The sequence below is a fragment of the Poecilia latipinna genome, unplaced genomic scaffold, assembly GCF_001443285.1.
Source record: "Poecilia latipinna isolate Pla-1442-1.1 unplaced genomic scaffold, P_latipinna-1.0 Scaffold1361, whole genome shotgun sequence".
Classification (NCBI taxonomy): Eukaryota; Metazoa; Chordata; class Actinopteri; order Cyprinodontiformes; family Poeciliidae; genus Poecilia; species Poecilia latipinna.
In genome coordinates, this window is record NW_015113977.1 from 181,479 (window position 1) to 197,628 (window position 16,150).

General features: G+C 40.0%; 1 protein-coding gene and 1 long non-coding RNA gene across 6 annotated transcripts in view; one reads left to right on the top strand and one right to left on the bottom strand.

The window, feature by feature from the left end:
- slc20a2 (solute carrier family 20 member 2) overlaps positions 1–16,150 on the top strand; it is a 99,460-nt gene that overhangs the window by 70,479 nt on the left and 12,831 nt on the right. For all 5 annotated transcript variants that reach the window (XM_015056162.1, XM_015056158.1, XM_015056160.1 and 2 more), the window contains exons 2-9: positions 5,611–6,174; positions 7,594–7,734; positions 7,879–7,964; positions 8,548–8,644; positions 8,777–8,896; positions 11,072–11,305; positions 12,703–13,333; positions 13,978–14,163. In XM_015056162.1, the coding sequence (XP_014911648.1) occupies positions 5,886–6,174; positions 7,594–7,734; positions 7,879–7,964; positions 8,548–8,644; positions 8,777–8,896; positions 11,072–11,305; positions 12,703–13,333; positions 13,978–14,163 (1,784 nt within the window). In that variant the 5' untranslated portion in view covers positions 5,611–5,885. The remainder of the gene's footprint in view (positions 1–5,610; positions 6,175–7,593; positions 7,735–7,878; positions 7,965–8,547; positions 8,645–8,776; positions 8,897–11,071; positions 11,306–12,702; positions 13,334–13,977; positions 14,164–16,150) is intronic.
- On the bottom strand, positions 14,256–16,144 carry LOC106962027 (uncharacterized). Its single transcript, XR_001427887.1, has 2 exons — positions 15,738–16,144; positions 14,256–15,611 (listed from the first exon to the last, which is right to left on the bottom strand). It is a non-coding gene; the product is annotated as an uncharacterized LOC106962027 (long non-coding RNA).

The following is a 16,150-nucleotide window of genomic DNA, read 5'->3' on the forward strand; positions in this document are numbered from 1 at the left end:
CATTAAGTTCAGTTTATTATTCAAATTAGTTTTAAAACCCAGCAGATTACATCACGCTGTTGACTTTTACCATTCACTTTTAGACGAGCAAGTAGTGACAGACACCGAGACTGTCGGTGTGAAAGAACTGAAGGAGAAAGATGCAACAGCGAAAAGATCGGTAGATTTTTGTTACTGACAAAGACAATGTCTTGAATTAAAAATAACAACTTGACTTCACTGTTGTCTGAATATTCTGACACATTTCCCCTGTGAGGCTTGGCTGTGACTCCCACTGGCTCTGAGGCATGTCTGAAGCCAGCGATGCTCCTAAACATCCGTCTTTGACCTCTGCTTCGTTCTCAATTTTCAACAGCAGACATGCAGCCCCCAATTTAGTCCTGTTTCCCCATGTTGTGGCTGTGCCTGCGTCACAGCTCTCATTATGTGAACTGCTTGCCACCTGACGCTCCCAGAAAGAAACTGGGTCTGCCAGAAATAAGTTGACGAGCAGGGCAGTTCATACAATGCGTCACTCAGGTTTTTTATTAGAGGAGCTTTTAAATCTAAATATTCCTAAGTCTCTGATGTGCTAATTGTGGCGAAACAATTTGTGGTGGGTGTTATTAGAGGACAGATTGACATTGCAGCAAAGTAAACCCTAAGCATGGACCACAATGAGTTACTGGCAAGTTTCTAAAAACAGTGTTGTCTAGTATTGCCACAAAATTGGGTCAAAAATAACTAAACACAGAGAAAATACAGTTAAAATGACCAATAAAGTATCTGTTTATTTAAAAGTATCTAAATGAATACTGTTCATTTGTCAACAGTCCAAGGACACTGAATTTGATTGCACCCAATTCCGTAATCCCTAAATTATATTTGGATTAACTGATCCAGTTAAGTAATCCCTGTTGGAAAGATGTCTTGTGTAAATTTGGTGAGAAATTTTTAGGTATTTGGCAAAGTTTCTAATTAAAGAAATGTTTTAATTAAATGCATGAGCTGATAACTTGGTTCCACGTTCAGCTAGATATTGCTGATTTTAGCCCATTATGGCTGTGGAAGAAGCCAGTGTTCAGTGTGACCTCCAGGATGCTCATCTGATTGAAGAGGTGTAACATTTTCTATTATGAACCAAATAGCACCTGTTTCCAATTCCAATTTGTATTCAGAATATCACCTTCCTATTTAGGTTATTTTTTCGTCACTAGCAAGGAAAAAAAAAGACTCATTTATAGCACTCTTATTCGAACTGCAGAAAATTATTGCCATCAGTGATAATGAATCTACATTTTTTGATTTTCTTTTTTGCAGATTGTATCACAAAACAGATTTTTAAAAATAACCCCATTCTGGCTTATTCTGTACTTGTTTTACCAAATTGTTTCACAATGGCCGTGATGAGGACTGAAGGGGCATCTTGCCAGATTGTCCTGTTTTCTTTAGCCCATTTCATTAGCTCAGCTGTAGATGTTGGCTTGCGGTCTCCTCTGACTTAACAGAGATTTTAATACATCAATTTATTGGATTACTAAATGTCTGATCTCATTAGTGCTATTGCAGAATCTGAATAGCTATTATGTTCTTCAAGCTGTGCTTCACAATCAGACTGTTTTGTTTAGGGATAGTTCACTTTAACACTCAGATTCAGAAAACTTTATCAATCCCAGATGGCTATTCAACTGGAGTTAGACCTGTTCATTATGATGACTAAATACTATGTTATGGTTAAAAAGAGAATCAGACAACTATCCAACAATTATTTCCATTTTTTCATAGCTGCACTTTAATGTTTGATAGCATTTTCTTCATGTCTTTTATTTCTGAAAAGTATCTGCTCCCTTCTTTTTAGAAATTAGTTGGGTAGATACACTATTCATCACATTTTATCTTCTAATTATTATTAGTGATATTTTTTTTTCTTGGAAATGTTGCCTTTTCCCAGTTTTTTTATTTTTATATAGAGCCTAGATAAAATCTAAAGAAAAAGCAGTGAGGGGAGCTAAAATACCTTAGCTACACTGTTACTTGGCATGCAATTGGCTGGCATCCTCAAAGTAGCCAATGCAGGAGTGCCATTAATTTTCCTTGGTGCTGATTGGCTGTGCCCCCAATAGCGGAAATAAGAAAGACCATGGATGTTTTATTCTGTGTTGCAGCCAAGATAGCTTCCACTGTGCGTATTAATATATATTAAGGAACATTTGGTGTCTTAACTATTAAAATAGGTAGTTATAAGCACTTTTAGAATCTATCTCAAGTATTTGCAGATTTTTGCTATTCGGAGGTGGTTGTGGTCCCTATTACAGCAAAATAAATATTGACTGGAAAAAAAATCAATTGGATCGTAGCGATCATGGGGAGTTAAAAATTTCACTGACAAGTACTTTTTATGTTTACAGATTGGGAGTGCTAGAGTACAGACCGGTCTTCATGGTGTCCAGAAGGTGTCGGGTGCAGCTGTCATGTTGAGTTATACTGTTAAAATAAATGGGGTTATAAGTGGGCCACTTCCTCTTTCTCATTTCTTCCAGCGTATTTTTGACATGCAGTTGGCGGGAGCTCTGTCTGCTCCCTCAGTTTGAATCTGGAGTGTGTGGATGTCCTCTGCGGTCTGGTTCTCATTGGCCAGCTCTGCTCACTGGATTAAACATTTACACACCATATCATCAGTCCTTCCAAACCTTTAAAATTCACTCCAAAACAAATTGTTTATCAACCGACAAACAGACGTGTTAAAGAAGTCCAAACATGTTTAAAAACTGAACAACAAAACTACGAAATGAATTTCGTAGGCAACACCTTTTGAATGTCTTTAGTTTGCTAAGGGGAGTAATTTTGTTTCAATGCTTTAATTTGACAGAGAACACTGAAAGAATGAAGCAAATTGACAGCTCTAGATGTTATGAAATCCTAGCTGGGAGAATTTTGCTGAATCTGAAACGTACAGACTGGACCTTAAGTTACATAGTTTCCACTCTTCTTCCAGGTTTTGAGAGCTTGATTTCTTAAATGAAATGGAAAATTTGAAAAGAAAACAGTCATTTTTTTCTTAACCCAGATTCTGGGTACATCTGTCTCTTGAAGCTCTCACTCCAGTTGCAGTCCACATTGTATACATCAAGCTCTTGAATAGCCTGTGCCTGTTAACCCTGTTGTTTCATTACCCGTTTTTACTACATTTTGTCCTTCCACTCAACTTCTTTAGCCATAACCTTTGTGGCTTGCCATCCTTTTGAAGGCCATCAATGACTATCTCTTGGACGGCTCTAAAGTCAGCAGTTGTTCTTATGATTGTGTAGAATAATATATTAAATTTAAGCATTAAAAATCCTTTGTAATACGATTTTCTTAAAAACTGAATGTGGTGGTGTTATTGTTGACCTTTAAGCTATAATCAATCAAAATGAGCAGAAGTAAACACTCAAATGACTGAAGCTAACTTTTGACATTGATACTGTGATGTTGATGAATTTCAAATAGATTGTGCAGCTTAGAAACTTTTCTTGAAAAATCCTGTGTAGAGATTTTACTTGAGGCTTATACCAGTTTAAGAACAACAATAGGTTATCTTTACTTACTTCTCTTATATCTAACATGACTTGATCTTTACAATAACTGTGCAGACACTTGAGCCTCGCCTGTATCATGATCCTAATTTTGTGGGGAGCTCCGCTGCAGATGTGATTTAGAGACGCATTCTGTGTCTGTTGTGGTTCAACAAAGGATAAAGGAGAGCTGTGAATGACCTCAACTGTTCCAGATGGAGAACTCTGTCGGGAGGAGGGAGCCATGATTGGCTGGGGGTTATTTAGAAATGAGGGGCCTGCCCCCATGCGACAAGGAGCACACAGTCACTCCATGCCGAGAGAATGTACTAATTCAGCCTTCAAGCTGGCTACATTTGATGCCTCGTGTTAACAACAGATTTAAACCTCAGAGGGACATGTGATGTCATTAACTCCTTTGCAGTGACTCTAACTAGGTTGCGGAGAAGTGATTTGTGACGGTGGGTTCTCGGGGACAAGAAGCTCCGGTGTTGGTTGGCCATGTGTGCTTAAAGCATGTTGATTTTGTTTTGATGTAAACAGCCCACATGGGAACATCTTTACAAGTTGTTTCCAGCAGATCTATTGTGATCAGTTGGGAGATAAACTCATCTAGAACATTGCTGAAACTTGGTTAACTTGGTGCCAAAAGAGAAACCCTGAAAAAACTTTTATTTTCTTATCATCTCCAATAAAAGACACGGATTACAAATTTTCATCATCATAGAAGCTGACTTGGAGGAAATTTTAATAATTAGACTGTCCAAATCTTATCTAAGCATAGTATATGTATAAATATACAACGCTGTTTACGTTAGCTTTTTAAGTCAGACCTCAGCATATTCGGGAGGCGTTCTTTCCACCTAGAGAGTAGGGTTATTTGTTGATATTCCCTCTGCCACATATTTTGACCCATAAAAAAGCCATTTCTTTTGTGAGAACATAAAATCATCCCTGTTGCTCCTGCTGCATTGCAGTCTTAAATTAATGCAGCATTTTTTTTGCTCACTTTTTAACTGCAGCAAAGCCTTCGATTCTGTTTGAACTTGTGCTCCGAAGCTGCTTTCTAAAACTGTTGTATAACTTTGTCGTTCTGCGAGCTCTGCTGCAGCAGTGCTGAGGGTGAAGGAGAGAACGATGGGAGGAGAGTCTGAGACACACAAACATCCTCATCTGTCAGCGAGTGTGACAGTCGGAAGTGCTAACGTTTCTGCTGCTTTTTCAAAGAGATCCGTTTGATCAAACTGCGTAGACTTTTAGATTTCATACTTGAATCTATTTGCTACATTTATTCTCCTCTGTTTATAAAGTTTATTGGGGCATCCATATGATATAAGTCAATAATTAACAAATTGATCTTATTTTCTTTTTCAAGTCTTGTAGAGATCACCTATCATCCATCCATCACCCAACTATTACCCATCTAACTCTACGTCTGTTTGTCCATCTATGGTTGGTCTATCCATCGGCCCATCCACCTCTAACCATTTGTCTTTTCCGTTGGCTTTCCATCATGCATCCACCTATTATCCATTTGTCCCTTATTTTATCTCCATTCGTCAGTTTGTCTATTGGACAGCCAGTCAAATGGACACACCAACCCATCCACCTTTTGGTTTGTTCATCGCCTGTTGATCTGTCCGTTCATCCACCCACCCATCTACTCATCCATTATCCAAAGTGTGTAATTTTGTTGTCAGATTACTTATGAACTGTGCGTCTGTTGTTGGGAGTGTTGCTCTTCTCTCTGTCTGTGGACACTAAGGTCTTTTCATTGTCAGTGCTGACAGCCACAACCCTGAACAGTCTGGACTGATTTATCTGGAGTGTGCCGTATAATTTCCTATTACACCAATCAAGATGTTTCCCTGCTGGAGAGCTCTCCCTGTTTTATTGAAGCCTATTTTCCCTGCGTTTGGCTTCTGTCTACTCTTGCTTCCTTCTCGCTCTCTGTGCCCCCACTCCTCTGTTTTAATTTTACCGAGGAAGTCACATGGAGGTGTTGTCAGACAGTAGCTGAGTAATCACAGCTTATGACGCTAATCTGTTTCTATGTCTCCTCTCTTGTCTCTGGCAGGTGAAAGAGCAAGCACACAGGCTACCTCACACTAAGCTATGGAATGCTTCCTGCTCCCAGCATCACTAGTCTCCAATATTTGGACTGAGCTCCAAACGCTTAGTTAGCAGCTGTGCTTCTCCCCTTGAACTCTTTCCAAACCAGGGGACGAAGAAAAGGAGTGGACTTACCAAATCCTCCGCTGAAGACGAAACACACCTTTTTCCTTTTAGAATAATTTACCTGCATTTTTTTTTCTTCTGCTTGGATTTGTGCTCTGATAAAATCATATCAAGATGGATTTGGAATCGTATCTGTGGATGGTGATTATTGGCTTCATCATTGCCTTCATTTTGGCCTTCTCCGTCGGAGCCAACGATGTGGCTAACTCATTCGGCACGGCAGTGGGGTCCGGTGTGGTCACTCTGAAGCAGGCCTGCATCCTGGCGTCCATTTTTGAGACGGTGGGCTCGATGCTGCTTGGGGCCAAAGTGGGAGAGACCATTCGAAAGGGCATCATAGACGTCAACCTCTATAACGACACAGTGCCCATCCTAATGGCGGGGGAGGTCAGCGCCATGGTCGGTAAGTACATCTTTTAATTTGATTTTTTATTGCTTTAGTTTATTTGAAATGTATTTAGATAGTGTTGCATCAAACCAGACATGAAATTCTTGCAGGCTTTTAGGATATGTGGGTGTTTTGATGCAGGATTGACTGATGTGTTCATAAAAAAGAACCCAATATTCAGGAAATGTTTGCAAACTTCTGAATGTGAATAAGAGGAAAAAAAACTGCTAAACATTCTGCTTCTGATTATTTTAGCATTTAGCAAATAATAAAATAAAATTGTGATGATCCTAACTAACCTCAAACAGGAAAGGTTTTACTGTAAATGCACTTTTTGGACCAGAACAGTCTTAAAATATACTTTGCATAAGCTTCTTCAAATATTAATCTTGCAAAATCACACATATTTATCTCAAAATATTATATGAACCTCTCTGACGTAAGATGAAGCAAAATCAGCTTTTAGCACTTTGTCATAAGGAGATTCAAAGAAATCAACATCAATAATGTAAATCTGCCTTCAAATAACTTTAAAAAAACATACATGCCTATTAAAATATGATATTAAATTTATAAAATTGAGATTTTAAAAATAAAGACTGTGATATGCAGGGGATTCCCACATTACTTCAAAAAACTAAACACACAGAAAACAGACCAGGTCTGTTGCTCATTTTGGGAAACAATGATCATTTTTAGGAAAATGCTTTCTCCTGCACTGTTTAGACACATTTAGAAAAACCTTAAACTTAAATTGATGAGACGATACAAGGAAACGTCCACCTTGTTTAACTGGTTTTGATGCTTGCCTGGAGGTCACAGAGGCAGCACTGTACAATGTTTACGTCTTTATCCTCTGTAATATTTGACAGGGAATGTGTAAGGTTCTATTTTATTCTATTTTCTATCAATAATAATAATAATTAAAATAATTTCAGGTGAATTTTATTTTGTTCATGTTAGCATATGGTGATACTGTGGACAAATCTGGTAGCAGCCTATCTATCAACGAATTTGTTTCTTACCTGTTGTGATCAATGGAAGAAATGACTCAACTTTCTCCTCCTCTCTCTCCTCTCTGGTCGCACTCTGCATTCATAAAGCAATGGTTTCAACTCCACTGAGATTTGGAGGTCATAGTTCAGGTATTATTTGAGCTTTAGGGATGCTAAGCATCTAATCAGATGCCCCTGGTTGTAAAGAAAATACATCGTTGCCACGGTTACGAAGCGCAGCTGTCAGAAAAAGTAAAGAACAAAAATCCTTCCTGCTATACAGCATTCAAAACTGGAAAGACTATTTGTCTAAAAAAGCTATACCTCAACCAAAAAGACATGATTAAAACAATTCTACAAAAAGAGCAAATAAGAATTTTATCAACTCCTGCATGCTGCCACCATTAGCTTCATATAGATGTTTCTGTTTGGGTCACAGGGTCAGCTGTCTGGCAGCTCATCGCCTCCTTCCTCAAACTGCCCATCTCCGGGACTCACTGCATCGTTGGAGCGACCATCGGCTTCTCCATGGTGGCCATCGGCACAAAGGGCGTGCAGTGGATGCAGCTGGTCAAAATCGGTAAGGATGTCGGGAGAAAAATCTGTGCATTATGTTGCTGTTATACAGAAATTCATTAAAGTAGAAAAAATGGAGCAAAAACATTTGGACTGAGATTTTCTGTGTGTCTTGTTAATTCCTAATAAGCTTTTCTTTCTCCTCCAGTGGCTTCTTGGTTCATCTCACCTTTGCTCTCTGGACTCATGTCTGGACTCCTCTTCATGCTCATCAGGCACTTCATCCTCAATAAGGTGGATTTTTGTTTCACAAATAGTTTCATTCTCATACTAACTAAGCCTAGACTATCATAAAGTCTAGGTGGTGGACTTTTTTGGATTGCTCGAAGTGATTTTGGCACGGTTACATAAAGGTATGACTGTCTCCTCAGGTGGCGTGAGTTTAAACATTACAAGTCAAACTCTGGCTCACGTGTAGACATAACTTGTCCAGAGAACTTCAGCACTGATAAAAACCCATTTTGATTTGGCAACACATGCAAATCTGATATTATGTAACAGGGCAATAGCAGGCACACCAGGAGGATAAAAACGGTTGCAGATCATTTTAAGGTCACCACTGCAAACGTGTATAAGTATGAATCTCATGACAGTTTATGAAGTGAACTAGTGTCACTGCTTAAATTTCTGTCTAAATAGTTTTGCTTCCACTTTATCACATTTGGGTTTTTCCTTGTTGTTGAATTGAAATCCCAAGTCCAGGGCATTCACTCACTATTTTAGATGGAAGGATGCTTAATGATTTTAAAAACATAACTGAAGTAAAGCTACAATACTGGAATAATAATTTAAAACTTAATCTCTGCTTTGTTTTAAGGATGATTCTGTCCCAAACGGTCTGCGTGCGCTGCCCGTCTTCTATGCCTCCACCATCGGGATTAACACTTTTTCTATCATGTACACTGGAGCCCCATGTAAGTACTGGAAAATAGTTATTCTTAGCTGATATAATGTTTTATGTGTCATGACAAAGAACAGAAAAATTGGTGGTGACTGTACTTGCAAGATAGCGAAATATTTTCTCCGTGCTGCTTTGTGATGTGCAGTGCTTGGATTAGAGATGCTACCAGTTTGGGCCATCTTCCTCATCACATTAGCCGGGTCGCTGGTCTGTGCAGCTGTGGTCTGGATATTCGTCTGCCCTTGGATGAGAAGAAAAATAGCAAGTGAGTTTCTGCATGTTTTTGTGTGCGTGGTTCCAGCCATTTTTCAGCATGGGATCAACATCCTGAGAGGTCTCAGTCTATTCAAGTGAAGTCCTGATGCTAAATAACAGAGTTGAGCTGCTGTGGGTTTTGTTGTTTGTTGGTTAGAGTCATTAAAACCACCAAAGTACTCTGTGCTCTTATTATGTTGCGTTTTATTTCCCCTCAGGAGTAGGTATTCTTTGTATGTAGCTACTATGCCAGATGAAAATGGTTAGGATCAATGCCTGCAGTGTAGAAAGCTTTTTAGATCAAAGCCAGCAATTGTTTTTCCTAATGGGAGAAGCAGCCCACAGCATGGAAGACGATTATAAAACTCATGACACAGAAAACCAAAACGGTGGAAAGACTGTCTGGAATAGAGGAGGGAAGCCTGTCTGTTTAGGTTGGTTTGGTGTTGAATCCATAAGAACTACCTGGTTAGATTAACACGCCAGGCCCTTTTCATACAATCACTAACTTCCTTTGTTGAAAGAATGGAACTTAAAGACTCAACTTTACTCATAAAACATTATTGTTCAAATTAAATTTAGTTCTCTCCGTCCTTTAACTCCGCACAGTTTTAAGTCTGAGTTGACCTGTTGGCTAGAGTATCATGACCTCTAAATGCCTTTCAGGATTATGCACCGTAGTGTAGTCTTAAGCTGGTTATTTCTATAAAATGAAACGATTTAAAAAGTGTTTGTGTACTTGCAGTACAGGAGCACGTCATCAGGAGTAGTTAGTTTGGATCAGCAGCAGTATTTTTCTCAGTTCATGAAGGGTGCCAATGCAAAAGCATAGTTGTACTGTTGTTACAGTTCATTTTTCTTTGTAACAAGTTATAAATATTAATGTGTTTTCTCTCTTAACAATTACAAAATGTTCTACTGTGCCACTTCAAAAAGCAGAACCAAAAGAAAACAAAGCTCTCTGCTTTTTGGGAGCTTATTAAATGATGGTGAGGTTGGAGAAAAAACTCGTAGTTACACTATTCCTCGCCTACACCGTTGTCAACAGAATGTAAATTTCTCTAACACAGAAAACCATTGCCTAAAGTCCAAATCCAGTTACTTGCAGCTTTCCAGTATTACACTTGACCCTGTGAAATATTCAGAAATGTATTGGTTGACACTTCTTTTCTCAACTACACATACAATCTATCCATCAAAATGTAGGAACTTTTGTGTCTGTTTTCAATTAAAATTCATACAATCATTGTACTACGCAGGGCTTTCTGTACAATCCCTACAGATCAAAGAAAATGTACATACAACTTACCATACACTTCCACTGTAATACTCCTCCCAAACCTCTGTCCAAACAGCAGGTCAACAGTGCATTAAACCCCCTTATATCTCCTTCAAAAATCATTAACAAAAGGCATTCTGGCCACTTGTGTGTCAAGAATTTCTTTGAGTTTTAGTACAGATCCTTGTCTTTTTCCGTTTGCCTCGAAAGAAAAGCGAGAGCTGTGGCTTTCCCCTCTCATGTTTACCTGGGAAAAGTGGAAATCACCGTAGTAACTAGCAACTCAGCAATTCAGCAATTTATTGGTGTCTGGATCTTGGATTTAATTTGGGTTACCCTACGCAGGGACAATAAATTCTATTTCTATTCTATTTAATTCTGTTGTGGCTGCTCCTTAGGTCTCTAATTAAAATGAAAGTTAAATTAAGTTAGATGATTTATAGAATTCAACATTTCCAGGTTAAACAAAAGGTTTTACCTTAAACTCTCAGAATAAAAATCACAGGCATTCTTTCAAATAAAAGTTGAGCTGTAAGGCTTCGGTTATTACAGGAGGAGCATTTCAAAGTCCTAATGGGCTTGAAAGAACAAGGCTGATTCATGATCAGGTTTTGGTACAATTTCACAACCATTTGAAGGTTTTCTAGGTACTATGTTGGCCTTGTCTCATAAATCCACCTGCTTAAATATATAAGCTGCTAATTATCCAGTTGTCTCCGGTCTTTAGTTTCTTAGTCGTCTCATTCTTAATTACATACACTAAAACCTTTGTTTCCGACCCTATGTGGTAACTCAAACAGGGATGTGAACAATCACCTGTTGCACCTCATTTCTTCATTGTAAACATTGCATTATTTGCAAATAATTTGTCTGCGTGACTTCTAATTATCTCTGGATTTTCCTCAGGCCGCCTAAAGAAGGAGCAGGCTCTGTCCAGGATATCTGATGAGAGTCTGGACAAAATCCCTGAAGAAGAAGAAGAGAGCCCCGTCTTCAAGGAGCTGCCTGGGGCAAAAGGCACAGACGAGGCCGTGGTGCCGCTCACAGGGGGCAGCAGTGACAGGAGCACCCGGGACTCCAGCGGAGAGCTCTCCAACATGGCCAATGGAGGCACCGTCCTGCCCAACGGCAGGGTGTACGGTAAGAAGGTGTTCCTGTAGAAAACGCTTTCTGAGATGCCTGGCCTTCTGTGTGTTTTATGGGGGATATTATGTGGCAGACAAAGAAACACATAAGAATAACTATGTTTATTCTTACTGTAGTGACTAATTGTGTTGCATGGATATGTATTTAGCCTCTCTTACTTGAATACCCCTAAATAAATAAAATAAAATGCAGCCTGTTGCCTTCATAAGTTGCCTACATTGTAAAAAGAGTCCAAACGTGTGTAATTTAACCTTAGTATAAATCCAGCTGTTCTGCAAAGGCCCCAGAGGTCTGTTAGAGAACATGTGTGAACAACCAGCGGCAGATTAGACAGGTTTGGCTCTAAAACAAAATCCATATCTTCCTGCTGCAAACCTACCAAGATATTGCTGTCCACAGGTCAGCAAGGAGAGGATCAAGCCAAGAAATAGTGAAGAAGTCCACCGTTCATATGGAAGACTGTTCGCTGGAGAAGTTAAATGAAGTTTATTTGTACAGCATGTTCCACCATCAAGGCAGTTCAAAGTGCTTTACACCATAAAAACATGGGTAACACTTTATTTGAAGGGGTGTGCATAAGACTGACATCACACTGTCATAAACATGACATAACACCTGTCATGAACATAAAGAAGTCTTTATGAATGTTAGACTGTTGTCATGAAGTGTCATTCGGTAAATAATGACACTTTTAATGCAAAGTTGCTCTAAAAGTTGCATTGAAATTCCATTAAAAATGCCAACTTTGCATGATTTTGTAAATTATGATTTAATGCAAAGTTGGCATTTTTAATGGACTTTTTTAGTGCAACTTTTAGAGCAACTTTGCATTAAAAGTGTCATTATTTACCGAATGACACTTCATGACAACAGTCTAACATTCATAAAGACTTCTTTATGTTCATGACAGGTGTTATGTCATGTTTATGACAGAGTTATGTCAGTCTTATGCACACCCCTTCAAATAAAGTGCTACCAAAACATGATAAAGTAACCAATTATGAAACGGCAATAAACATTACGTTTTGTCAAATGTCATCATCAAAATCATCAAGCAAATGTCCGTCAAATATGTTGACCAATGTGCCAGTTATTATAAATCAAGGGCAACTCTGAGGGTTTTTTATTCTTGATTTAAATGAACTGTTTCAGTGACTTGAAGTGGAATAGAACTTGAATGTGCAGCCAGGGAGATGATCGACATATTTAGATGAAAGCATATTTATGTAAGAGTGGTTGGTCCAGTTAATGCCCTTGGCCTGAATCCAAATTTATAGTATGTGTCTCAAACCATTCAGATTTCAAACTGAATAGCGAAAACTAAAATAAAACTGACTGCGGAAAGGGCTTTGCATGTTCTTCCTAATGCCCTCCTTGTTTCCACCTTTAAGGTCGAACCCACTCCATGACCAACGGCTGCCTCAAGTCGCCCATCGCTAACGGCAGCTTCACCTTCGACGGCCACATGCGTAGCGACGGCCAGGTTTACCACACGGTTCACAAGGACTCCGGCCTCTACAAAGACTTGCTCCACAAAATCCACCTGGGCCGCATGGACGATGGAGACCGGTCCGGCGCGTCACAGCCTGACAACAATTACCGTCTGCTGCGCCGCAACAACAGCTACACCTGCTACACGGCTGCGATATGCGGCATGCCCGTCCAGCCTGTCAGGCGCTCTGAGTCCCGCGACGACAGCGAGAAGCTGGTGGGAGAGGGCGGCGCCAGGAGCAACAGCGTGTCCTACTCCAAAAAGCGGATGCGTTACGACAGCTACTCATCGTACTGCAACGCTGTGGCCGAGGCTGAGATCGAAGCAGAGGAAGGGGGAGTGGAGCTGAAGCTGGCCACGGAGCTGGAGGGTGTGGAGGAAGAAGGAGCTCCAGCGCCGGTGCCTCTTGATGACTTGGTAGAGGAAGAGCATGAGGAGAAGGACAAGTCCGAGGTGTTTCTGCTTTTCCACTTCCTGCAGATCCTCACCGCCTGCTTTGGCTCTTTCGCCCATGGAGGCAATGATGTCAGGTGAGAAGAGTTGGATAGTAACTAATAATATTCACTCATTTACATTTACTTGAAAAACTTTTTTTTTGGGGGGGGGGGGGGAAAATTAATCTTTTCGGAGTACTTTTACTTCCACAGAGGAAAAATTTATTCTATAGAGAAACACAATTTCTAGCCCTGGGAATCCTGAATCGTTTCAAAGTGTTCAAAAACCAATTTTAAATCGAATGAAGAACAAACATGTTTTCACCAAAAACTCACCAGATATGGACACACGCCTGCATGTTTTATAAGTTTCATATTGAAAGAAATTGATTTAGAAAAATGGTTATTTTGCATGTTTTCATTTTGTAATTGTCATTTATATGAATTTTCATTTTGATGTTTATAAACATTTCCACATAACTTTATAATTTGATCTGTCTGATGTCATTTTTATATTTACAACAGTTACTCAGTACTTGAATAGCCGTTTTATCTAATGCTTTTTTGCTGTTGAATAGTTTCTTGCACAGCTACTTTTTACTTTTAAAAACAAGTAAACTTATGTTGAAGTAGTGCTTCTCTTAATTGTGCGCAATTTTTGGTAATCACTTTAACTCAGGTTGGCACTTTCAATCAGAGACACCAGATAAGCTGAAGGCATTATTTTCTCATATTTGCAGTAATGCCATCGGGCCCCTGGTGGCGCTGTGGATGATTTATGAACAGGGCGGAGTCATGCAGGACGCTGCCACTCCGATCTGGCTGCTGTTTTACGGCGGTGTGGGCATCTGTACCGGCCTGTGGGTGTGGGGACGGCGTGTCATCCAGACCATGGGGAAGGACCTGACTCCCATCACCCCTTCAAGGTGAGAGAGTCTCCTTATAGGACACACGGTGCGAAGGCGCCTGCTCGTACGCGGCTGGGTGGTTGTTCATGTGATAAAGATTGAATTTCCTACTTGATTGGGTTGGCTTGCCCCAAAGAGGCTGACACAAACAGGTTCATCCAATTCTGCAGACTTCTGTGGTGAGTAAACACACACAGCTTTAATAGGACCCAGCACTCAGGGTCATGAAGAATGTTTAGAGTAATTGATCACTTAGAGGGTAGTTAATAATCCACAACAGCCAGACAAAAGAAAACACAAACACATGGAAACAGTCACTTCCATTGTGCGGTTGTAAACGCCTCATGGGCTACCTGTGACTCATTATGTTTAAACTGAGCATGCTCCAATTCACACAAACACTCCTGTTACTGACTAAAGTTACTATGCCAGCTGCTCAAATAATATTTATAGTCATTGTTGCTTCATATAGATCTGAACCAATTTATCTGCTGTACTTTGCAAAATTTTCAAACCACTTTTAACATCTTAGCATTTTAGATCTGTTAGTGTTAAATTGTATCCAATAAGTTTGCATTCAGAAGCCTAAAAGAATAAGACGGAGATCCTCGGTGTGCTTTTAATTTAATAACATTTTGAAATTGGTTTGAATGATCCAGAGAACAGGTCAAATTGCATCAATAAAGAACTTATGCAGATGTATAAATAAAGAGTCCAAGACTCTGTCAAGCAGATTCTTATTAATTGTTGGAATCCTCCTAAAAATCAACTTTTTTTAAGCGGTGCAGTATATGTTCTGTTTCTAGTAATGCATGTGGATAATTGGGTCGTTTTTCAGACCACAGCAAATGAACCCCTGCAGCTCACTGTCCAACAACTCACGCGGCCGCAGCAGCAGTCGGAGCTCATCGTTAATCGTTCCCTGCTCTTCACTCCTCTTTCCTTCCATCTCTCTGTCTCCTGCTGTCTCCTAAGTCTTCCCACGCATTATCTAAAGAATGTGTGCACGCAAACCTCAGCAATGTCTGTTTGTTAAGAAAAAACAAACAAAAAAAAACAGCACTTTGCCTGCGGGTTGCACGAACTGTGTTGAATGTGCTGTATGTGCGCTTCTATACATGCCTGCTTATTTAGGCCTAATTGCTCCAGCAAGCTCCTATGAGGTTGTGTGCGCGCGCAAGTTGTTTTTGCCTGGCAGGAGCATCACAGAGGGTTACAGGAAGTTGTTTGGCATTCCGGATGAAGCGGAGTAGGATGAGGGAGTGAGGGAACAAACCACAGTGGGAACTTCTCCTCTCAAACCACAGGGAGGGACGACAGCCTGGCGACTCCTCTTGCACTTTTCCTTTTTTTTTTCTCCCTCTTTCCCCTTTCTTTGTCGTTTCTTTTTCTACCCTTTAGTAAATATCTGTTGATCTCTTCATCCTTTGATCTTTTATTCATCTTTCTCCTTTAAATCTGTCTCCCTGTCCCCCTCACTCCCTCAGTCCTTCCCACGCTCATGCTATCTCATTATGTTCCCTCTTTCTTTATTTCTCCACCTTTCTGTTTGCTCCTTTCTCTTTGTGTGTGTGTACCCTCTTTTTTTCCACTTCCATCCCCGCACTGACTGGGCTGCCAGTATCCTAAGACAAATTTGCTCTGGTTCACAGTTCAAAAGCCTCGCTTTTCTCCAGAGTCCGTTTTCATGAATCAGCCTGACAAAGAAATTTGTTTTGGGGCAAAAACAGAACATTGTGTGTGTTTGTGTAGTCTACAATACATGCCCTGGCATACATTTAAGCAGCCCCACTAATCCCCGGCGCAGTGAGGTATTTTCAAACCTGGAGTACGGATTTTCGCCATTCCCCTCGAGCCTCGGCCTGATCAGATTGGTGCAGATGTTGCTTGTGCTGTTTGAGTTTTCAGCAGTTTGAAGCAACCAGGTCTTCATACAGCCAGATCAGTCGGTCAGTTCAACCTCAAGTTAGAGAATCGTATTTGCCAATCTCAGTAGTCAAGCTTA